The sequence below is a fragment of the Globicephala melas genome, chromosome 20, assembly GCF_963455315.2.
Source record: "Globicephala melas chromosome 20, mGloMel1.2, whole genome shotgun sequence".
NCBI lineage: Eukaryota > Metazoa > Chordata > Mammalia > Artiodactyla > Delphinidae > Globicephala > Globicephala melas.
In genome coordinates, this window is record NC_083333.1 from 25,498,299 (window position 1) to 25,521,343 (window position 23,045).

The 23,045-nt window shown below is 51.3% G+C and overlaps 1 protein-coding gene and 1 long non-coding RNA gene across 2 annotated transcripts in view; one reads left to right on the forward strand and one right to left on the reverse strand.

The window, feature by feature from the left end:
- Positions 1-20,272, reverse strand: part of LOC132594166 (uncharacterized) — a 36,862-nt gene extending 16,590 nt beyond the window's left edge. Inside the window, exon 1 of the long non-coding RNA XR_009560389.1 lies at positions 20,000-20,272. This is a non-coding gene — a long non-coding RNA (uncharacterized lncRNA). The remainder of the gene's footprint in view (positions 1-19,999) is intronic.
- SOX9 (SRY-box transcription factor 9) lies at positions 17,355-22,155 on the forward strand. The gene is made up of 3 exons (XM_030838067.2): positions 17,355-18,144; positions 19,130-19,383; positions 19,932-22,155. Exons 1-3 carry the CDS (start codon positions 17,714-17,716, stop codon positions 20,774-20,776), a joined length of 1,530 nt encoding a protein of 509 aa, XP_030693927.1. The 5' UTR covers positions 17,355-17,713; the 3' UTR covers positions 20,777-22,155.
- Positions 22,156-23,045: the final 890 nt, after the last annotated feature.

The following is a 23,045-nucleotide window of genomic DNA, read 5'->3' on the forward strand; positions in this document are numbered from 1 at the left end:
ACCAGCTACGTGAACCTGGAAGCGTTAGTGTACTGCTCTGAGCCTCAGTTTGCCTTCGATTTATGGTGAGCAGAGAGCGCACCCAATGAACCATTTATTAGACTCCAGGAAGCCTTCCACGCGACATCCGCTAGCGCAAACGCTCAAGTGGCCTCGTGAGAGGGGCCCTAGTCTTGCCTCCCGTTGTAGAGAATCAGGCTGGACATCCAGGTCCTCTACCTTGTGGCGCCCTTGTAAGAGGAGCCATCGTGAGCGTGGCATATCTAGTACAAAGTTCTTACTCACTGTGGCTTTTCAATGAATAATTCAAGGATTAGTATTAGCAGCAGTAGTATTTTTAGAAAGGGTCCCCAATCAGCACCCAGTTATAGATGAGAACATAGCCAACAATAAGTGCTTCTCGTTGCCCTGGATTCCTATACTCCATTCTTTTAACAATCGAGGCCATTACTATTGCTGGAGCACGAGGGATGCTACCCGCCAAACCCAGGGTCCCCTGGAGAGCTGTTTTCTGTCTAGCGGGCAAAGACCTTTCTGCAAAGAACTGCTTTGAGTGCTCAGATTTTAAATTCAGAAAACCGGACAGTACGGTCGTGATAGGAACCAGAGAATGTTAAAACGCCATAGTTGGGTAAGGCCATGCTGTATCAAACAAATAGAATTCAGACACCAGCACTTGTTAAGATATATCTTTTATTGGCTGGATCACCTTTTTTTCTTTTTTTAAATGATGGAAATTTATCAACTCTAAACTCTGTCCATATGCCCTACTGTAAACATGGCTATTTACATTGTGGAAATATTTCCAGACAGACTCATCCCTCATCTGTTCAGCCCAGAGATATTTTCCGTGGTGGCTGCCATACAAATATGAAACCCTGAGAGTTCTGGGGCTCATGCCCCACAGATGATTAGCTCTTCTCTGATTCTTAAGCAAATGGATTGCCATCTTTCAGGCCAAAAAGCTCTTGACAGTTTCCAACTTCCCTCCTTCTAAGCTCCTTCACACACAACTCTAACCAGATTCCTCCAGAAGGGAGCATGTTAGAGATTGCTACGGTTAGTCTTCTGGCCTTGGGAAAGGCAAAAGAAGAGTGAGTGCGTGCTAACTTTTGATGAAGAACTGCCTTTGAGTGAGAGATGCACCCGAAGCCCAGAGATGCGGTATAGCTTTTCTAAAGTCACAGGGCAAGTCAATCAAGCAAAAAATAAAAAAAAAAAGAGAGAGAACTCATTCAGAATGAGTTCTGAATCCAGAGTACTGCTGTGCATTAGATAAGGAATAACGCCCGTTTGCATAAGTCCAGAGACTCGAGAACTGAAACAAATCCTTGGAGAACAAGCGTTTTGGAAACAATTGAAAGCACGCTAATGACATTTGTCTTTCTCAAAGAGTGCAGTTTCAGATGCACCAGGATAGGACACTGTTGATGAATCTGATACATTTTGCATCAGATGAAAAAGAAGGGGCATCTTCTGAGTCTTTGCCATTAGTAGTTGAAGAAGAAAAGTTAGAGTTTGGCTAAGAGATGCCCAGCCCAGGAGAGAGACAAAGGTCCACAGAACAGATGGACATGTTCAGAAGGAAAGGGACCACCAACCGATCAAACCGTGAAACTCTCCCCAAAGTAGAGTCACAGCAGCTCCAGAGCTGTGTCTACAACCATACAAACGTTCTTGCTAAAATCTAAAGAGAAGGAGAAGGAGTGAGGCGGGGAGGAGGGATGAAATGATGTAGCAGCGGCCATCAGGAGCCTACACACATTTATGAGAATTATATTTAAGAACTTGCTTCGGGAAGGACTCTCCTGACAAGTCCTGTGGGCACATCAATCCTTCCTTGGGCCGTGGAAGTTCACCGCCAGCAGCTGACCTGGCCTCGTAGAGAAACGATCAAGGATGGGCAAGAGAAAGTGATGTTTTAGGTGGGCTGGCAGAACAACTCTGTGGACTGCTGTGTTTTTTAACATACTCACAGAACTACGTGAAGCCAAATGTTCTTCAGGCCAGGCCAGACGTTCTTACCCCACCTTGGGGGTCTGCCAGTTTTTGCTGGCTCTCTCTCCACTGTCAAGCCTTCTTGTGAAATGACTTGTACTTCCTGCTTCCCGTCGCACCCCAGACCCAGACACGCTCCCTCTCCTGGGTAGCCGCCCTATGGTTTTGTGAAAGGGAGCCAAGGGGCTCTTGAGGACATAGGAGCCCTGTTCAGATGAGAACAAAAAAGAACAAGGTCATTTCCCCTGTTGCTTCCGAGTTTTCTTCTACCTTTTTCTGCTTCGCCTCATCTCTGACCATGGTCGCTTCTCCCTGGCTCTAATTCAGCGTCACATTCCTGCTTCTTTGTGTCCCAGCCTCCCGGCTACAAGACCAGGAGATGTTCAGAGAGCTCTGGCTCCAAGAAATTCTCATCTCCATAGACCTGTCTACCCACCTCCCACCTGCCTCAGAGAAACAGCCAACATTCCTTCAGTCACACAGAGAAAGGGTGTGACTTGGATTACTCAATGAAGCCTCCAGCCAGCGTCTTATGCCCCCAAAACAACAGCGTTGTATTTTTCTTGGACCTCCTTCGTTTTATTTGGTTTCTCCTTTGATTAGCAGGAAGAACTCCTCTCCCTTCCCCTCCTTTTTTTTTTTTTTTTTTTTAACCCACCAGCCTAGTTCTTCCGTTCGTCCAGTAGGATCCCAACCCCCAACCTCAATAGGGTGAAACCCTGGATCATGAACTTGAGTGATGTCAGTGAGCTTGAGAAACGCCGTCCGTTTCTCCCAGGCTGTCTCACACACGGGAATCATCTCTTGGGAGCCTACAGGCCATCTCCCATCTGTTTGTTTTGCATGCTAATCCCAGGACGCTGGGTGAGGTGTTAGTCAGACTGACCTTTCCCATTTTCTGAGTCAGTGATCTTAGATCACTAAGTCAGGCTCTAAGTGTTGAAAATGAAAATCAATGTGTGGGCCCCGCCAGAGGGAGCCGGGAAGGTGGCAACAAAGGGGTGAGAGGGGAAGGTGACACGTTGGTTTTGGTTGAGACAAACAAACACAACCCTCTATCTGCGATCAAATCCATCCTCATCAAAAAGCATTCTGGGCGTTTGGGATGAGGCTCATATTACAAAGAGTCTTACAAGGACTTGACCCCCTCTAGACACACTTTGCCTCTGAAAGGGCTCGTATCCGTCGGAAGTCTGGAGAGAGCTTCCATCCATCCCCAAACAACCCAGTCTCCTGGTATTCACGGAATTTTCTGTTTAGTTGTCTTCTGAGTTGGGAGGTTGGTTGGGCTGCAAGAGATATTTAGGGAGTGTCTTCCCTCTCACCAGGCGAGGGCATTTAGGGCACCCACCAATTCCACCCCAAGCTTCTCTGTCAAACAAATGGATCTAATGGAATAACAGTGCGCATCGTGCCAGGTGCTTGTTTGGATCGGCTTTTTAAATCCAGCTCTTATCTCAGGGGTCAAAGTCCCTAGTAAGCCTGAGGCAATGCCGCTTAAATATCTATGGAAACTCAGACAAGGCAGCTTCTCATTTCTAAGAGGAGAAAACAGGCTCCTTGAGAAGCAAAGTGTTTCTCAAAAGGTAACACAACATATTTACAGGAACACAGAGGTCACGTTTTTGGTCTGAGCGACCCTGGATTTTGGATTATTAACGGAAAGGTATATGGAGGTTGCACTGTGTTGGCAGAAGTTAGTTTTTAGGTTTAACCAAACGTGCCGACCATCCTCTCAAGCTCTGTTGCATTAGAACCTTCAGAACTCTCCTATCTCCCAAATCGTCAGTGAAAGATTTTTTCTCCTACCTAACCAATTCCAGCACACAATCTGGACTTCCTTTCACTTAAACATATCAAGCATGGCAGGTGCAATTCCCTTCAACAGATATTTGTTGAGCACCAATTACCTTCAAGGCATTTGCTCAAATCAGATAAAAAATGCTAAACCCGCTTGTGAAGCAAACCATCCCTTATCACACTCTCTCTCTGTTTCCAAAATTCAGCACCTCACTCCTTTCTTTTTTTTTTTTTTCTACCATCCTGTTCTCAAGAAGTGACACCTTGATTATAAAAAGAAAGAAATTATCCCTATTTTCTTTTCTCGGAGAACGCGCGTACACAGACACATAGCCACGCACGCACATCTGTATAAAATAATTATTTATCAGTAAGATCTCCCCAGACGTCATGGATGAAAATACACTAGGCCCGTCTAAGCTGCGAGTATGCTTTTTTTTTTTTAAGGCTCCAGGAAAAGAAAAAGAGAAAAGGCAAAACCCAACAGGACCCTAAAGGAGTCAGATCCCTTTCTATATTGTCAGGTAATTGTTAGCAGAGATCGGCTGTAATAACAAGCCATTTTAAAGGAATGCCAGTTCAACTCACTCCTGCTCAAAGAAGATGCAGAGTCTGCCTTTGTTCCTAACCTGGGCAGTTTTGAGAAAATAACAATACCTTCTTTTAGAAACTGTGGGGAATCTGAAAGGTAGGGCTTCTGCTCTCCCAGATAAGGGCTGGCAAGAGCAGTGAGTGCTACCAAGGGGAGGCTGGTGTCAGCTCTTGCTGGGGGGTGTCAGCTCTTGCTGGGGTGTCAGCTCTTGCTGGGGGGCAGCCAGGAGCCCCTGGAGGAGAGGGCCATCCTCCTGGAAGGCAGAGAGGTTTGGGGCGGGGCTCGAGGGGTGGGGGGCGGCGGGGTGAGGGTTGTGGCAGGAAGAGAGCATCTTGCTTTCAGAAACTTAAAAAAGGATCTCAACTCCTCGGTGTGGACCGGCCAGCCGAGGCCTCCACAGTGGCAGAAACACCAGTCTCTTCGGAAACGGCTCCCTGCTGACGGTATGTTTGCAGTCTGGGACAGTTTTACACCACTGGTTCCTTCCAAGAGTCTGAGGTTTAGGGTTTGGGTGAGCTTGAGGGTTAGCCTTTTTTTTTTTCTTCCCCCTCTACCTTTTTATTCACAGTTTCCAATACACAAAGCACTTTATACCATCCATGGAAACCCCTGTGACCACAGACTAGAAAAAGACTATGACGAGCGTCCAACACACGCGGGGAAGGCAGAGGGCAGTGTCCAGTTATGTGGCATGGATGTGTTGCTTTTTTAAAATAAATCAGGTCCCCAAAGTGGCATTTCTTTGCGAAAGGCTGGACGGGCAAGGGCTTCAGCTAAGAGAGCAGCACAGCCTGACATGATGGATTAAGAAATGAAGCTGCCCTGAGTTGGTCCATTTGGGTAGTTGTGTAGCACAAGCCAGGCCTGTCTTAGACATACGTGAAATGTTTGTGGAGTGAATGTGCGATGCTTTTTTTAAAGGGCTCTGTGTCATTGTTAGAATGTACTGGATGCTTCCCAGAGGCAGGAGTCCTAACGTTTGAATTTGTCATTGTTCTCATCCCCACTAGACTCCCTGGCTCCCCTGAGAAGTATCTGAGGTCAGGAAACATCAATAAAATGTGCTACTAGGGACTTCTCTGGTGGTCCAGCGGTTAAGGGGGTCGGGGTTCGATCCCTGGTCAGGGAACTAGATCCCACCTGCTGCAACTAAGACCCGGCACAGCCATATGAATAAATAAATAGATAAATAAATACATAAACTGTGCTACTAAAATAACTGATCTTTGTTCTTCTCTGGAGGTCTTCTGTCCCTTTCTGTATACTCTCTGGAGATAGTCCTGTGCAATCACCTTTACCCACCTTTCCTTTTTTCCAACCAATTATACCGGAATGATTGCCAGAAATGAAGACTGAGCCCAGTTGAATTCTAATCTGTCTCCTCCATAGAGAAACCACTAGAGAATGGTGGAAAGGACATCATCGGGGAAGCTGAGCTCAAGTCTCCGCAGCATCTGCCCACCCCCCTCTTTGGACCATCCGCTTCCTCTTTCCTTAAACCAGCATCACAACCCTCTCCCCACGTGCTGTACACCAACAAGTCTCAAACATCAATCTGTACAAATGAAATGTCTTCTCCTACAGACCAAGTTTGAACCAGAGGATTCTAATCTTGATTCCTGCCCCAAAGAATGCGCTCTTCTCTTACACTGTGTTTCTCCAGGGTCTGGGCAGGAGGGGAGAATGGCTATAAGGCAAACAGCGAGTACCGATGGGAAGTGAGATCACCAGGTTACTGAATCAGCCGTGACTTATGGAAAACGCAAGACAGCCATTTGAGAGTCAGAAATCCCAGCAGCCCCTCTCCCCTCCCAAGCCTTTCCCTTCCACTGACAGCCTTGTTTGGGAACTTTTGTCCCCAAATCTGGGTTGTTGCTTCATAAAACACAGAGTCCAAAGGAAATAAGGCAAGGCCAAGAAAGAAACAAGGCTATGGGTAAAATTTCCCCCACTGGAGAAGAGAGATGACAATGCCTAGCCCATCTGGTCTTCTGAGTTTTTACACAATAATCACCCAAGCACTGGTGGCTATTGTTTTCCTGTTTCACTGTTGCTGTTAGTGTGGGTTTTTAGCCCTTTACCCTGAGAGCTGTAAAAGTTTGGACAAGTGACTTAACCATTCTAAACCTTATCTTTCTCATCTGTTAAATGGGGGAAAGGAAGAAGTACCATCAAAGGTTTTCTTGGGGGGATACAGGTGACATATCCAGGTAAAGCCCTTAGCAGATTGCCAAGCACATGGTAAGGGCTCTGCCAACACTTCCTCTTATTAATAAATGACCCCATGGAGCAAAAAGGGACAGGGTGATGACACAGGGTCCTGCCTTCCAGAATGCTGAGGACTTCTCCAGGATTCGGGGGACAGTGACCTCCCATTTCTGCTATGTTGAGTAAAATGATTTTGAAAACCTGGACAAGCCTCGATCAAGATGTAAGAAAGCTGCCACCCAAACCCAGAGAAGAAAGAAATCCCAGCACACGTCACAGTGCAATGATGGCTGTGCAACGACGTCAGCCAAGGCGCCACTTCTGCAAACCCAGAGAGGTTCTCCTGAGAAGGAAATGAAGAGGAGGAAAGACACGTCAGATGTGCATGGTTCAAGTCACACTTTGTTCTCTGCTCCTCTGAGACAAAGGTGGCCAAACCCTGATTAGGGGAGAAGGGAGGAGATAAGATCAGAGACACATTTCACAAAAGGGTAGAGCACCCCCCCCCACCCCCGTCTCTCCGCGTGACCCAGAAAAGAGCCAGAGCCCAAGGAGATCTCCGGGGAAACAGTGAGAACGTGGGGGAGTGACGGCAGTGTGTGGCCTTCTGCGTGTGTGGGACGCGCCAGGGGAGGCGGATGCGACCCTGGCAACACGGGATCCACGGACCTGCCTCTCCCTTAACTGCGTGACCTTGAGCAAGCCACACGCTCTTTTCAGGGCTTCTGTTTCTGAACACGAAAGAGCAGGGAGCATAATTTCTTCCCCTCACAGCGTCCTAAACATGTCCAGGGAATAAAGATCATGCGTGGATGTAAGGGCACTTCAAAAGCAGAAGCAGGAAGCAGCCGGAAGGAGTATTCTCATTAGCGGTGAAATTATTTTTCAGTAATAGATGAGAAGGCACAAGGGCCGATTCTTTAGAGTGATGCGTGTGTGCACGTGTACACGTGCGCGTGGGAGAAAAAGAGAGAAGGCATAGAGTGTGAACCCCCAGGATTCCTGCCCCGGAGCGAGTGATTCCGCAGCGTGTGAATGGGCGTTCGGAGGGAACCGTGTAGAGCTACGATGGGTGACCCGGGTAGCTGCTGGTTTTGTGGGGCGGAGTGATGGAAATGGACACAGTGCACTGAGTAGGGAGAATACAGGCTCTAAACAGACTGGAGGCTTCTCTTCCCCAAGCCGGGAGCCCCACATTTCCTACCAGGGGTGGCCGCCCACTGGCTGGAAGAGAATGCCCATCCTCGACCCCGCACTGCATCACCCCACCTGTATGGTACCAAGTTTCACCCAGGAAGAGCAAAGAGCCGTGACACTTTGACACTTAATAGCTAAATAAATACATGTTGAAATTAACTCCTCCCACCCCGCCCCACCCCACCCTCAAGCCAGTACAATAGTTCGCAAAGCTCCGGTTTCTCTCTGGAATGAGGGGCAGGGGTGGAGATGGGTGATTTTGTTTTTCAAGTGCCTTTGGTTGGAGAGGATGTAGGGTGCTAGGTCCAAACATTACTGCAAGAGTCCCCCAAGTCCCTAGACATCGTACATCCACGTTACACACACTTTCATTCTCTCTTTCCCTTTAAATCCCCCCCGCCCCCAAAGAGGAATAGGGGAGGGATTTGTGCTTCTGGGGCTCCTGGGACTGATTAGCCTGCAGATTTCAGGTAGCTCCAGCCACATGTGCAGCCCACATGACACCCCTAATTCCATACCCACAGCCCTCCTTCTCCAAACAAACAGCAGCGCCCTTGGCAGAGGAAAGAAAATGCCTTTCTTAGGGGAGCTGCAGAGGAAAGCCAGGTCATAACTGTCTACTCTGCTCCGGACCACCCCCCTTCCCCACTCTCCCCGCCCACCATTCATTCGACAGGCAGCCACACCGTGCACCGCGGCTCATCCATGAAAGGACTGTACCTCATGCTTAGAAAAGCAAGCAAGAAAACCAGGAAGAAAAAAATATTTATTATCCTTGTATATTTGGGTAGCAAGGTCTGGGGGTTTTAGAGGTTCTGATATGTTAATAATGATTTCAGTTTGTGGTTTGTTTTCTCAGAACCTGTAAATCCAGGCCAGAAATGTACAAAGATTGTAATCTAAAAGCTTTACATCCATCACTCCAAAAATTCTCCAAAGGCATGTCTCCAACACTCTTTCCTATAGGAGGAAGTCAGAGGGTAGGAAACTTAAAAGAGGATTCCAGAACAAGGACATACTTCCTTGTGAGTGGCATAGGCAGCCGTCTATTTTGGAGGGGAGCCATAAAGATATCTCACATTTTGGAGGGGAGCCATAAAGATATCTCATCCGACCAGCCAAGGTGTCTCACCACGTGACTAGCAGAAATCTACCATTAGATATTCATTGCTGTGGCTAAATTTTGGTCATTCATTCTCTAAATGAATCTTTATTCGGCAGAGTCTTTGTGGCATATAGACTGGGGATACAAAGAGAATAACACTCTGTACTTGTCCTCAAGGAGATCACAGTTTAACGGTAAGCATATCCGCACATAGGACAAATGACAACACAAAGAGGCATGAACAAAATGTTATAAAAACAGAGAGATAAGAGCAAGTATCCATTCCTGGGGAGACCTCAAGTCTTCACAGAGGGGTTAGATCTGTGAAGACCTCGGATCTCTATCTCCTGTAAACGTCTGGCTACCTCTGAGACCGAGAATATACTAAGTATATAGTCATTTACTCCATAGTCTGAATAAGACTCACATCTTTCCCAAGAGAACAGTAGATGAGGGCAGCTTTTATCCGAGAGAGACACCCTTCCCTGCAAAGGGAGAGGTGTGCTGCCAGCAAGGGTTGTAAGGAAGGCTCCCCAGCCCATGAGAAAGGAAACTCTCGAAGATGAGGTCTAAACCAGTACATAAATCCAGGAAGGCTGGGCCGCTTCAATACGTGAGTCATTGAGAAACAACCAAAGAAACATGGGAAACACCTGAGGAATTAGGACTACTCTCAGGAATGAGGAAATGAAGGCAAATCAATAATTCTTTCTAAGGAAATTCCAAGGAAGCTTTGCTTGCGATTTCTTAGAATCAAAAGAGAACCTGGTCTTTCCTCTGAACCCATTCTTAAGTCTCAAAAGCAGCCTCACCGTCACTTCCTGGTTTGTTTGACTGAAAATCAAAGTGCCCTTGGCAAACGTGGGCTGGCGAAGCCTGGGGACAAAGGAAGGGGTCGGTGACCGTTCTTGCCATCCTCTGCCTAACCTGTCCGGTCCTCTTGACTGATACTAACCCAAGACTTGGCCAAAGCAGGTCTCAGGCCTTGCTGAGCTGAGGAAGGGAGCTTGGAGGCAAACACCTCCACCAATATCACTCTGAAACCCTGCTTTCCTCAGATCTAAGCTCCTGGAGGAGACTCAGAATCAAGAGAGCCTCCTCCGTGCCAGGAAAATAAAAAGCAATTAGTGAGTTTTGCTTTAGGCAGAATCGAAAGGGGAAAAAGAAATCTTGGAGCCTCCCAAAACCCCACCTTCCTGGGCCTCTCCGGAACCACAACATTCAGCCCACTCAGCGTTTGGCCAATGCCACCCTCTCCTCCCTCAGAAGATTTCTTTGCTCCTGGAAAATCATCTGGAAACTGTCATCACCACTGTGCTGGTTGGCAGATGTCCTCCAAAGAGAGAGTGAAGCGTATATCCCACACTACAAGGCGTTTCTGGGCTTGGACCAAGAAAGGGGGGGGGGGCGGGGAAAATGATGGCTGCGGCACAGGGCAGAAGGGCATCAGTGGGGACAGAAGGAGAGAGGTGAGCTCTGGGGGCAAGAGGGAGGAGATGGAAAGGGGTCGGACACTGAGCCAGGAGCTCAGGACCACTTCTCCCTCAGCACTTTGATGGAGCCGCAAGGATGGGAAGTAGCTCTCTGCGACCCACGCATTCTTTCAGGGCAGGAAGAGGGGAAATCATGGCAGAGGCAGGGAGAGCAGATCTCAGAACATCGTGAGCCCAGAGGACAAAGCAGGGAATGGGTGGAATTCAGAGGCTGAATTCTGATGGAAAGCAGAACGGGAGACAACAGCAGTCTTGTCCCCTTTGGATGTTCAGGCACATAGCCCGCCCACCAAGCAATGTCCACTGAACTGATTTATGTGGGAGCTGAGGATGACTAAGGTTGGGCTCTCTGGGACAGAGATGACAAGGGAAAGAATGACAGGAAAGGGTATGGGAATGGAGAGAGCAAGATGTCCCCACTGCGCTGTACTTCCTCCACCCAGAACTGTACTCCACTATCTGGGGTCCTGCAGACAACACTCAGACCTATGGGGCCCGTTCCCGCACAGCCGTCCGGGGTGACCCACACCTTGGAAATCTGCAAGCACCAGAGGCACCTGGTTTGCTGCCCATGATACCTCATGCGTTTAGGACAGTTGAGGTTCAAACAACAGCTGGATTCGGGGCTCCTTCACGGGCCAGGCCTCTGGTGGAGGAGCAGACCCTGGAGGCAGGGGGTGAAAGCCAGGATAGGGCATGTGAGCCAAGACTACCCACCCTACCTTCCTTTCCTACTGGAGATAGAACCCTCCTTCCATCAGACACCACTTTTCCGAGGACAGCCTCCCAACCTGTGAGACGTCGCCACTGCTCCCAGAAAGGGAGTATTGAAGGAAAAGATGCCTCCGTTTAGGGCTGTCTTAGACTACCTGTCCCTTTTGAAGAATAATAAATGCCCTGAGGTCCGAATCTCTAGTGACCCTACCTTTAAATTATACGGAGAACTGCTATTTGTCTCTGCGTGGCGCGTGGCTATGACGGCAGGTGAGAAGCCGGCAGTTTTGTGAGCTTTAGGGGCACCGGGGAGGGAAGTCGTTTCTGCCACCACTCCTGCCTCGTCCAGGCTGTTGGGCCTTCTCTCATGTTTCCTCCCACCAGGAAACTGGGGGAGCAGCAGGTTCCAGCCCAAGAACTCAGTGAGACATAAGCAATCTGCTCTTTCCCACTGGAAGTACACCCGTGTTGTCCCAAAGATGGAGACACGGACACTGTGAGAGTTTTCTGGGTCTTAACGATGTAAAGGCGAGGATACAAAAAACAACCACGACAGCAACAACACAACAAAAACCCTGTTCTCATCTATGCCAGGCCAAATCTCATGCTCGTCAAAAAGGGCGGGCGGCGGGGGTGGGGGGGGGCATTGAAGAGTTTACTTACTCCTTTTACATCAGTGAAAGGGCCTTGGGAGAAAAATGTCACGGAGAGAAGAAAAGAAAAGAAAAAGGAAAAGAAAAGAAAACCTGCTTTCTCAAAATGCCTCATCTGCCTATTGGAAGCTGGGAGAGAACCAGAGACACCCCCTGCTTCTCCCTTGAAGCAACCCCGGGAGGGAATCAGGTCATCATGCTGCCTGTCCTTCCTGCAGGATTGCGGAAAGCGACGCGGACCAAGAAATTAATTTGAAATAAACAATGACAAGGCAGGAAGCCCAGCGGGTCCCCCGGGTTCCCTGTGGCCCCCACCTGGAGAACCCCCAAGGCTGTATAACCAGGCTCTCGGTCCGCCTACCCGCTACCGTTTTTGCGACGTCACAGCTCTGAGAACCCTCTGCCTTAAGACTTCACTCCGGGGAAACTCGAAAGTTGGGGGCTGACCTCATGGCCTTGGCCTTCCCGGGGCCCTCGGGGCAGAACGCGCTACCGCTGCCGCCTGCGCTCCGACCGGAGGGCAGGCGACCCAGCTGCGCTCTCTGCCCTTGAGCTTCGCCCACGCCGCTCCGAAGCGGGGCCCAAGTCTCGGCAGGAAGGATGCCCGGCTCGGCCCTGAGAACGTAGAGGTGCCAGAAACCCGGGAGATGCGTTCTGCCCCAGGGATAGAAAAGGACTGCGAGAAAGACACAAGATAATTTGTCTTTAATTCTGACAGTTATCTGCGTGATTGTTCAATAATAGCATTTCTCCCTTTTGTAGCTGGATGGAAACATTTCCCAGATTCATAAAGATCCGAAATAATCGCCCACCCCTGAGGACATCTTAGAGGAAGCAGCTGTTAGAGTCCCCTCAGGCTGAGATTAAGTCCTCGCTCTAGAACCCGCCGTCCCTTTGGGGAATCGGCACAAAAGTCCTGAGAATCTCAGCTCTTTTCTGTCGGTTCCTTCCCTGGGACCGAACACACCCTGAACCGAAAGGGGACCCGAGGGGAGGCAGGTGGGAATCTGATCTACAGAGGAAACTCCTGGGGGCTGAAGTGAGCGCCCTGACCCTGTGGAGCCGTCGGCAACCGAGGCACCGCTGCGTCGAGCGCTTATTTTATTTGTATTTTTGAAACATCAAGGCAAAAGCACCTTCAGCTGAAAATGCCTGAGAGATTTTTAAAAGAGGAAAATTGTGGAGGGACAAAAAAAAAAAAAAAACAACACTTGGCCCAGGAAATTTCCCGCAGGCCGTTCTAGGGATGCATGCGTGGAAGCAATCCGAATGATGCGTGGCTCCCTTGTACCTTGACTAAAAACAGATATTTTCGAAAAAGTAAGGTTTAAAAAAAAAGCGCACACTCCCTTTGGAAGCCAAGTCCCTTTGGGACTGGGACTGAGACTTCCCCACTCCGACCCCTCCATTCCCCCTCGGATAGCCGGCCAGCCCTGGACTAGCTCATCCAGTCTCTTGCTTTGGCTAGGGTCCGCGCCCCCGGCCCGGCCGGGTCATAGGGGAGCACACTGACGGTTCGTGCCTCCTTCACCCGACACCTCCTCCCGTCCACCTCACCCCCTTTTCTCTTCGAAAACAGAGAGGGGAAGAAAACTGAAATGCCCCTCTCGGCCTGCAGTTTTAGGGGCGCTGGAATTATATAGTCTTGGGTGACACTGGTCGGTTAATCTCCCAGAGTAGGGCGCCCGTTTGGGGAGAAATTTACATGGAGAAACATACAGTCACATGCGTTTATGGAACGTGTTGCTGGGAGGTCTGGAGGCCTTCGATGTCCAAAGATCACATTTATTTGGCCGGTCAACAGATATTTATTGCGTACCTAACGAAGCGACCTGGGACTTTCCTCTGCTCTCTTGCTGTTGCCGTCCGGCCCAACGCTTGTCCTGGGACAAGCTTACCTGCCGCTCCTTTTCAAAGAGAACTGGTGTCCGGCGCAAAGAGCGACAGGCAAACAGGCTCCACGCCCAGTGAAAAGTGCTAATTACCGAGGAGCGGTTGGCAGCGGAGGGAGGGCCAGGGACCTAAGTGTTCCGCCAGGGACTGGGGTCTTTGACCTCAAGGGAACCAGGCCAGGGGAACTGGCACAGAGAAGGGGCATCCCTCTTCCTGAGCACTTATGTAGAAAACGTTGCCAGGGGCTGAGATCTTTGGGAGATGCTGCCGCTCTCACCCCGACCAATTTCTTCCAGGACTTGCCTCCCTGCAGAAAACGGATTTAGACACAGTCCCCACTTTTGCTAAGGAATTTTGTAGAGGGAGGTCGTGGTCCTTAATTCCCCAGGCAAAGGGAACCCCATCCGCTCACACCGTCCACCCCCATCCGAGACGGAACCCCCCCCAGACCCCCGGCGTTTGCGCCGGCCCCCCTCCTCCCCCCGAGCCAGGGAAACTTGCTCAGCGCCAGCACCCCTGGGCTCCTGCCTGGGCTCCCGCGTAGGCGCGGAGGGAGATTGGCCGCCCGAGCTGGGGAAATTGAGCCCGGCGCCGGCCCCCGACGCCGAGAAGTAGAGAAGCGGTGGTGGTGGTGGTGGGGGGTATCCCAGACCTCGGTTTCCCGAGGTTCCCCTTGGGATCCACTCGCACCTCCAAGGCTCCGCTCCCGGCGGCAGACCTCGCGGCGCTGGCTGCGGAGCGGGACCCAAGCGCGCGACTCGGGATCCGTGGAGTGCGGTCCATCGCCTGCCCCTTTTCTTGATCTGCGTCCTTTTCCTCCCTCAGCCCCACTAGACTGTTTAGCTCCCAGGCAGAGCGCTCTGGCGGAAACTGGGCCGACAGCCTCAGTTTCCCGATCTGTAAGCGGAACATTGTGGCACGGGTTTCTTTCCCTCGGGTTCTCTCTGACTGAGGTTCTCCGGTCGGGGACTGCGAGCGTTCTTCCCTGGGCAGGTTAGGGAGGTCAAGGGCGACGCAGAAGAGCCCCGGCAGAGAGGTGGAGGAGTGTTGGCACCCGACCGCTTGCAGAAAGGCAGGATCGCCCCCACTGGCTAATGGACGGTGCTCACGGGTCAGAATTGGCCTGGTCCCGGCACGCCGAGCAGAGGGCGACGCGTGGCACCTGGGAGCCCAGGGTCATTGTGGTCTCGGTGTCCCCGTTCTGTGCAGAACAGAAACGTCAGGCATCTCGAACGCTTTTTTTTTTTTTTTTGCCCCGTGCCCTAGACACACACCTCCCAGTTCCCCTAACTGGGATGCCCAGAGGTGGATCCGCACGGGAGGGGATATCGAGTAGGAATTTCTGCCGAGATAAATCTCAGCAGCAACACGCAGTCCTGACTGAATGGAACACACCACCCCCTCTCCACCACCGTCTAAGTTTTCCGCAGTTTCTGTGTCAGACAGTTTCTGGGCTTTTGGCGCCCCCTCTGGATACAGCTAAAAACTGCAGTCCGTTTTTAAAGTCAACTGATTGTTTACCACAGGTTTTCAAAAAGATACAAAAATGCTGGCATCAAACGAACAGAAAAGGGATACACCAAGGTAACTTATGATTTAAAATGCGATATATTACGTATCTCCTATTATGTAATTGTACTAAGAATATATTATGTGTACGTATTTATCTTGACAAATATTTAGTGAAATCCTCCAAAATATCTTCAAGTCACAGTCGTCTTCACTGCCTTTATGCCAGTAAACATGGGAATTACAATAAAATGCGACTAAATACAGATGGCCTGGTTAAAACTTCTGCCCGAAGTTCTGGCCTCTGAGTCCCCTCCTGGGTCAGGTGTCTGCGAAGGCACAGTTATACGAACAACTGTCCCCTCCCTAGGATACAGAAATCAGTCCATACTAACCGGGATTTTTTTCTCCTAAGAAAGGACGAAGCTGTTCTTATACTTTCCGAGCGTATTCACGGAGCCATGAATACAAGGCTATTGTATGATGTCTCTCAAACGGGTAAACAAGCTACAGGGTACTAAAGACATCCACTTGTGAGTTACATTCGTTTAAAAAGTAAATATTGTTTAACAGGTTTGTAGCTGACTACCTTCTGAAGAGTTCCATTTCCTGTAACAAATGTTGACTTCTTCAGAAAGACTTTCTTTTAAAACGAGATTTTAAAAAATTCTTCAAGGAAAACATTCTTTGAAATCTTGCAAGAGTGTCCGCAATTTGCAAATTAGAAATAAGAAGTCTTTGATATGATGCGGGCCGATGGACACTAACAATAATTTAATTCGGAGGCGAACATTGGCGAGAGCCAGAAAGGGGTGGGGGGAACATTTAAAACTGCATTTTCCACAGTTGTGCGTTTATTTGTGATTCTGGAGACATGTAACCCGCAGGCGACTAAGATTTTTCTTCTCTCCCAGAACAGAGAGCCAACCAAGCTCTAAGCAGTTCGTGTAAACACAAAGGTTGTGCTCAAATCACACGTGAAATACATCAGAGACACCCCCAGCCCCCTCCCCAGAACTCCGGAACGTCTGCAAGTCCTAAAGGACCCGACTAAAGTCAGGACGACAGGCGCTTCACCGCTCCAGGTGTTTTGTAAAAAAAAAAAAAAAAAAAGGGCGAAAGCGGCACGACTCCACCAAAGTGAAGTGTTTTGTCTGCAGTGGTGCCCATTGGTTTGGCCTTTTCAAACCAAGGGACTGGCCTCAGCCTCGCGGCCCAGGACAGCCACATTCGCAAAGTTCGACTTCTCAAAGCCAGAGCAGTATGCAAACTCTTTCCAGGGGCAACTCTGCTGACGTTCTGATTCGACCAGAAGTGAAAAGCAGAACCTCCGAGCAGTCGCCCTGTCACGGAGGAGGGTCGGCGGGGTGGGGGGCTGGGGAGGGGGCGGCTGGAGAAGGACTTGTCAGAGTTCAAGGTCGGTGAGGCGCGCGGGACGGCTCCCGCGAGCGCGGGGCTGCGGCGTCGCTGCGGCCGCCAGCCTGAGCGGGGACCTCGCTGTGGTTTTCATTGATTCCCTTTGCAGGAGCGCAGCCGAATCCCGACCAGCCGCACCAGCTCCGGCGAACCAGAGCATGTTAAATCTATTTATATGGATTATTACCGAGGAACGGCGGGCGTTGAGTCACTAAAACTTTTGCTTCGCAATACAATTTCTAAGCGCTTTCGGCGGAGGCCGGCTCCAGGCGCGGAAACTGGGCTATGATTTAAGTCAGGAGCGACAGCTTTTCGAATATGGCAAACTCCGACTAAGTCCCCGGGACCGCGGAGAAAACAACGAACAGAAATGCTTGGGGGTGGGGAGAGATCCTAGTCTACACACACACACACACACACACACACACACACACACACACGGGCGCGCAAAGATTCGCGCGGAGACGGCACCGAATTCTGACATTACCAGAGCACGGCAAACTTACACACTTGGACGTCCCGGGTCCCCCGCTTTCCCCGCAGCACCCCACCCCCCCAACCCCCCACCGGCGGACCAGCGGCTGCACTCCCCTCCCCGCTCCGCCCCTCCCCTCTCAACACCCTGCCCAGCGCCACAATCCTCCTCCCCCCCGAAGTGGATCCAATCAGCTGCCTGCCAAGCCCTGAAACCTGAAATGCCGTGCTGTGATTGGCTGACGTCTCTAAGGTGAGGGGGTGTATTTATTAAAGAGCCGCTGGGCTGGGAGTTGGAGAGCGAAGTGCGGAGCTTGAAACTGACTGGGAACTTGAGTGGCGCCGCGACTTGCCAGTTTCACTCCAGGAACTTTTCTTTGCAGGAGGAGGAGAGAAGGGGTGCAGTCGCCCCCCGCTTTTTGCTTTCTTCCGCCCCTCCTCTCCAATTCGCCTTCCCCCACTTGGAGCGGGCAGCTGCGGGTTGGCCCCCGCGCGCCTTCCTAAAAGCTCGCCGCTGCGGCCGAGTGACGCGCCAGGCTCCCCGGGAGCCGCTCGCCCCGCGTCCGGGCAGCCGAGGGGAGAGTAGCCCGCGCCTCGAGCCCCCGAGCCGCCGCGGCTTCTCGCCTTTCCCGGCCACCCGCCCCCTGTCCCGGGCCTGCGTATGAATCTCCTGGACCCCTTCATGAAGATGACCGACGAGCAGGAGAAGGGCCTGTCCGGCGCCCCCAGCCCCTCCATGTCCGAGGACTCGGCGGGCTCGCCCTGCCCTTCGGGCTCCGGCTCCGACACCGAGAACACGCGGCCCCAGGAGAACACGTTCCCCAAGGGCGAGCCGGACCTGAAGAAGGAGAGCGAAGAGGACAAGTTCCCCGTGTGCATCCGCGAGGCCGTCAGCCAGGTGCTCAAGGGCTACGACTGGACGCTGGTACCCATGCCGGTGCGCGTCAACGGCTCGAGCAAGAACAAGCCGCACGTCAAGCGGCCCATGAACGCCTTCATGGTGTGGGCGCAGGCGGCGCGCAGGAAGCTCGCCGACCAGTACCCACACCTGCACAACGCCGAGCTCAGCAAGACGCTGGGCAAACTCTGGAGGTAGGGCGGGCGCGGCAGGGTGGGTTCCGCGGCGGCGACGGGGGGCGCTGGCCGGGACCGTCTCTCCGCGCCCCGCCTCCCAGCAGGAGGGAGTTGCCGGTCCCGGAGCAGGCGGGGTGGGGCGGGGGGGAGGCGAGGGGGAGGAATGGGGACGAGGTGTAAGTTGGCTCAGAGTTTGACAAAGTTCTTGGATTGCTCTTGGGGGAAAGGGGGAGGGGGTAGGTGGAGCGGGGAGGGGCGGCGGGGCGCGGGGGGCGGAAGATGGCCAGAGGAGGGGAGAACACCAGCAGGAGACTCGGTGGGAGAGGGCTGCCGGCCGGATCTCCCGTCGCAGTGAAGTTCAATCCCAAGGAATTGAAATCCGCCTCCCCCTCCCTCGAACTGCGCTCCCCCGTGAAGCCCTTCGCCCACGGAGATGGGATGCAGGGTGGGGGGAGAAGCCGAGGCTAGAGGGCCCCGTGGCAGGAAGGAGGGGCGAGAAGGGAGGCTGCTGCTAATAGGTGGGTGCAGTGTGTGTGAGTGCGGTGGCGGGGGTGGGGGTGGGCAGGAGGAGCTCCTTGCAGATTAAGTGGTTTTTCAGAAAGTTTTTAAAGGGTGTTGCGGACGGAAGGGGGGCGGGTATAACTCCAGTAGCAAAGGCCCGGAGAGCGGGAGCCGCGGGAAGCTGTTTTCATCTCCAGGGTTTCCAAACTAGGAGAGAAGGGGAGAGGGCGGGGCGGGGAGGGTCCGCTCAGGTCGGTCTAGAAGAACGGAGATTTTTGTTTATTTCTTTTCTTTTACTTTTTTTTTTTTAAAGAAAAGTTTCGAGTTGCGGTAGTGGTTGGAAAGCAGGGAGGAGGGAGGAAGGGGGGCTGTGTTCGAAGAAGCCGAGGGGTGGGGGTCACCTCACCCTCCCGCCGACCTGACAGCTCAGCCGGTTTCACGGAGCCCCCCTCCCTCTCTTTCTCTCTCTTTTTGTCTGCTACCCCCCCCACCCCGCCCCCAGACTGCTGAATGAGAGCGAGAAGCGGCCCTTCGTGGAGGAGGCGGAGCGGCTGCGCGTGCAGCACAAGAAGGACCACCCGGATTACAAGTACCAGCCGCGGCGGAGGAAGTCGGTGAAGAACGGCCAGGCGGAGGCCGAGGAGGCCACAGAGCAGACGCACATCTCCCCCAACGCCATCTTCAAGGCGCTGCAGGCCGACTCGCCGCACTCCTCCTCCGGCATGAGCGAGGTCCACTCCCCCGGCGAGCACTCCGGTGAGTCTCCTCCCGGCCCCCACCCCGGCCTGGCCACCGCGCCCCTTCTGGCACACCCCCGGGCCCCCAGCCACCTAGTGGGCTCTGCTTAGGGACCTGGCGCTCCCTGGGGAGGGAAACACACTAACCCCTGCGCCAAGTCCCTGAAAAACACACACACACACACACACACACACACACACCCCAACCTAATCCCTGCACCCTAACAGTAATTTCTATTGCGGGGTAAAATGCCTTTACAGCCTTACAGGGCTTCTCCCTTTTTCTCTTTGCTCCCCCAAGCCTAAAAGCACACACAGGGCTCTTGTACAAGTAGCAATTTGGTCTTCCGGACCCTCCGGGCCTCAGACCCTCCCCTGATAAAAGGAGACTGCCGAGTGTGTACCGGCGAGTTAATCATTCAGCGATTTCTGTCGGGCGCAGCGCGCCTCCCCCGCGGATACGGGACACGTTAGCGGGGGGGGAGGGGTCCCAGGAGGGTTCCTGAGACTAAAGCCTCCGTACAGCCCTGGTTGATCGCCCTGTGTTTCTTCCTCTATCGTCCTCAGGGCAATCGCAGGGTCCACCGACGCCACCCACCACCCCCAAAACCGACGTGCAGCCGGGCAAGGCTGACCTGAAGCGAGAGGGGCGCCCACTGCCAGAGGGGGGCAGACAGCCCCCCATCGACTTCCGCGACGTGGACATCGGCGAGCTGAGCAGCGACGTCATCTCCAACATCGAGACCTTCGACGTGAACGAGTTCGACCAGTACCTGCCGCCCAATGGCCACCCGGGGGTGCCGGCCACGCACGGCCAGGTCACCTACACGGGCAGCTACGGCATCAGCAGCACAGCTGCCACCCCGGCGGGCGCTAGCCACGTGTGGATGTCCAAGCAGCAGGCGCCGCCGCCGCCCCCGCAGGCGCCCCCGCCGGCCCCGCCGGCGCCCCCGCAGCCGCCCGCGCAGGCGCCCCCCCAGCCGTCCGCGCAGGCGCCCCCGCAGCCGCCCGCGCAGGCGCACACGCTGACCACGCTGAGCAGCGAGCCGGGCCAGGCCCAGCGAACGCACATCAAGACGGAGCAGCTGAGTCCCAGCCACTACAGCGAGCAGCAGCAGCACTCGCCTCAGCAGATCGCCTACAGCCCCTTCAGCCTCCCGCACTACAGCCCGTCCTACCCGCCCATCACCCGCTCGCAGTACGACTACACTGACCACCAGAACTCCGGCTCCTACTACAGCCATGCGGCGGGCCAGGGCTCCGGCCTCTACTCCACCTTCACCTACATGAACCCGGCGCAGCGGCCCATGTACACCCCCATCGCCGACACCTCCGGGGTCCCTTCCATCCCGCAGACCCACAGCCCCCAGCACTGGGAACAGCCCGTCTACACACAGCTCACCAGACCTTGAGGAACGCTTAGAGAGCGACGATGGCCATGATGATCGTAAAAAGAACCCAAGAAATAACGCAACCAACCAGAATTTCCTTTGGACATTTTTTTTTTTCTTACCTTTAAAGACATGTACGCTGAAGGCAAGTCGAACTCAGATTACAAGACAGAAACATTGACTATCCAAACGCATTACCACCTTGTTGTGAATCAGTGGCCAGGCCACTCTTGGCTAGACGGACCAGCAGAACCGACGGGAAACTGGACTGGAAACCTTCAAAGCAAGCGTGGAGGGTGATGGAGATTCGTGTGACCAGTTGGCTCAGTCTCTCTGCCTGTTTGGACTTTGTAATTATTTTTTAGCAGTAATTAAAGAAAAAAGTCCTCTGTGAGGAATATTCTCTATTTTAAATATTTTTAGTATGTACTGTGTATGATTCATTACCATTTTGAGGGGATTTATACATATTTTTAGATAAAAAAAATTAAATGCTCTTATTTTTCCAACAGCTAAACTACTTAGTCGAACAGCGTGCCCTAGCTTTTCTTGCAACCAGAGTATTTTTGTACAGATTTGCTTTCTCTTACAGACAAACAGACAAAAAAAAAAAAAGTGTGTGTGTTGTATTAACCTACAGAAGCCACAGATTTGTGTTACGTGATCAGTTTGGGGGGTTAGCTTTGCTTAATTCCTCAGGCTTTCTGATTCAAGGAGGAGTTGCCTTAGAAAAATCAAGGCCTTACTTTGCAAATACGGAAGTAAACAATAGTCTAGAGACGATTTGGTAAGCATTTGGTAAGCTTTATCATATATATGTTTTTTAAATGAGAAAAACACCTTAAAGCCTTAAAACCATGCTGCTGGAAAATCCTTGTGCCCTCTTCTAGTGCATTTATCCTCCTGTGTTTGCTCGCTCACCGCAACCTTAAGAAAGAAGCAAAAAGCAAGCAAAGGAGACGAAATCTGTTTGGGGAATGTTTCAGCAGCCAATACTGTGCCCCAGCACACTGCCCCCTGGTTGCCTGCCCGGGCCCCATGTGGAACACAGATGCTAGAATCCTCTCACTTACACTGTCACCTGTGCCTCTCTGAAAACCAGCAGTTAACTTCAAGACATTCCATGTGCTAAGATTATTTATTTTGTAAGGAGAGGTTTTAATTAAAAACAACAAAAAAATCTTCTTTTTTTTTAAATTTTTTAAATTTACCTTCTTTAAAATAGGTTGTTGGAGCCGCGTCCTCAAAGGGTATGGTCATCTCTTGTTAAATTATGTCCTTAACTGTAACCAGTTTTTTTTATTTATCTCTTTAATCTTTTTTTTTATTAAAAACAAGTTTCTTTGGATTCCTTGTCCTAGATTTGTATAAATGCCTTTTTGTCTGTCCTTTTTTTTTTTTCCTCTTTGTTGTTTTGTTGAAAACAAACTGGAAACTTGTTTCTCTTTTTGTACAAATGAGAGTTTGCAGATGTAGTGTATCACTGAGTCATTTGCAGTGTTTTCTGCCACAGATCTTTGGGCTGCCTAAACTGTGTGTGTGCGCGTGTGCGTGTGTGTGTGTTGTGACTCAATGTGTCAAAAGCGTGTGTCATCGATGTTCCCCTTCGTTTTCTCTTGGAGAGGGGGAGGAGCGGGGAGGGGGGTCAGCCCACTGACAGACCTTAATTCTTAATTCTGTGGCTGGGGAGTGAGGATTGCTTTTTAAAAAAGACAGCAAACTTTTTTTTTTATTTAAAAAAAGATATATTAACAGTTTTAGAAGTCAGTAGAGTAAAATCTTAAAGCACTCTTATAATATGGCATCTTTCCATTTCTGTATAAAAGCAGATCTTTTTTTAAAAAAAATATTCCTGTAACTTAAGAAACCTGGCATTTAAATCATATTTTGTCTTTAGGTAAGGTTTGGTTTGTGTTTGTGTTTTGTTTGTTTTGCTTGTTTTCCCCCCCAAACCTTTTGTTTTCTCTGTGAAACTTACCTTTCCTTTTTCTCATCCTTTCTTTTTTTTGTATATTATTGTTTACAATAAATATACATTGCATTAAAAAGACAATGGCCTGTGGACTTACTCATCTGGTTCTCCTGTTAAAAGGATGGTTTGAAGAATTGGGGCACCAAAGGGATCATGACATCCCAATCATTGTGATGTTTTTTATTTTGTATGCGCACTTTTGGCAATCCTAAAACCTGCTCTGAAGAAAAGACTGTGTCCCCAAAACTCAAAGCAGAAGAATCTTGAAAAGTGCCACCCCATTAGGTCACATAGAGAATTACATGTCCGTAGCTGCCA

Excerpts from the sequence above, each read along its gene's own strand:
- SOX9 (XM_030838067.2), top strand. The coding sequence starts at position 17,714 with ATGAATCTCCTGGACCCCTTCATGAAGATGACCGACGAGCAGGAGAAG. Across the intron at positions 18,145-19,129 it reads ACGCTGGGCAAACTCTGGAG|ACTGCTGAATGAGAGCGAGA; the intron begins GTAGGGCGGGCG and ends CCCCGCCCCCAG. Across the intron at positions 19,384-19,931 it reads CTCCCCCGGCGAGCACTCCG|GGCAATCGCAGGGTCCACCG; the intron begins GTGAGTCTCCTC and ends TATCGTCCTCAG.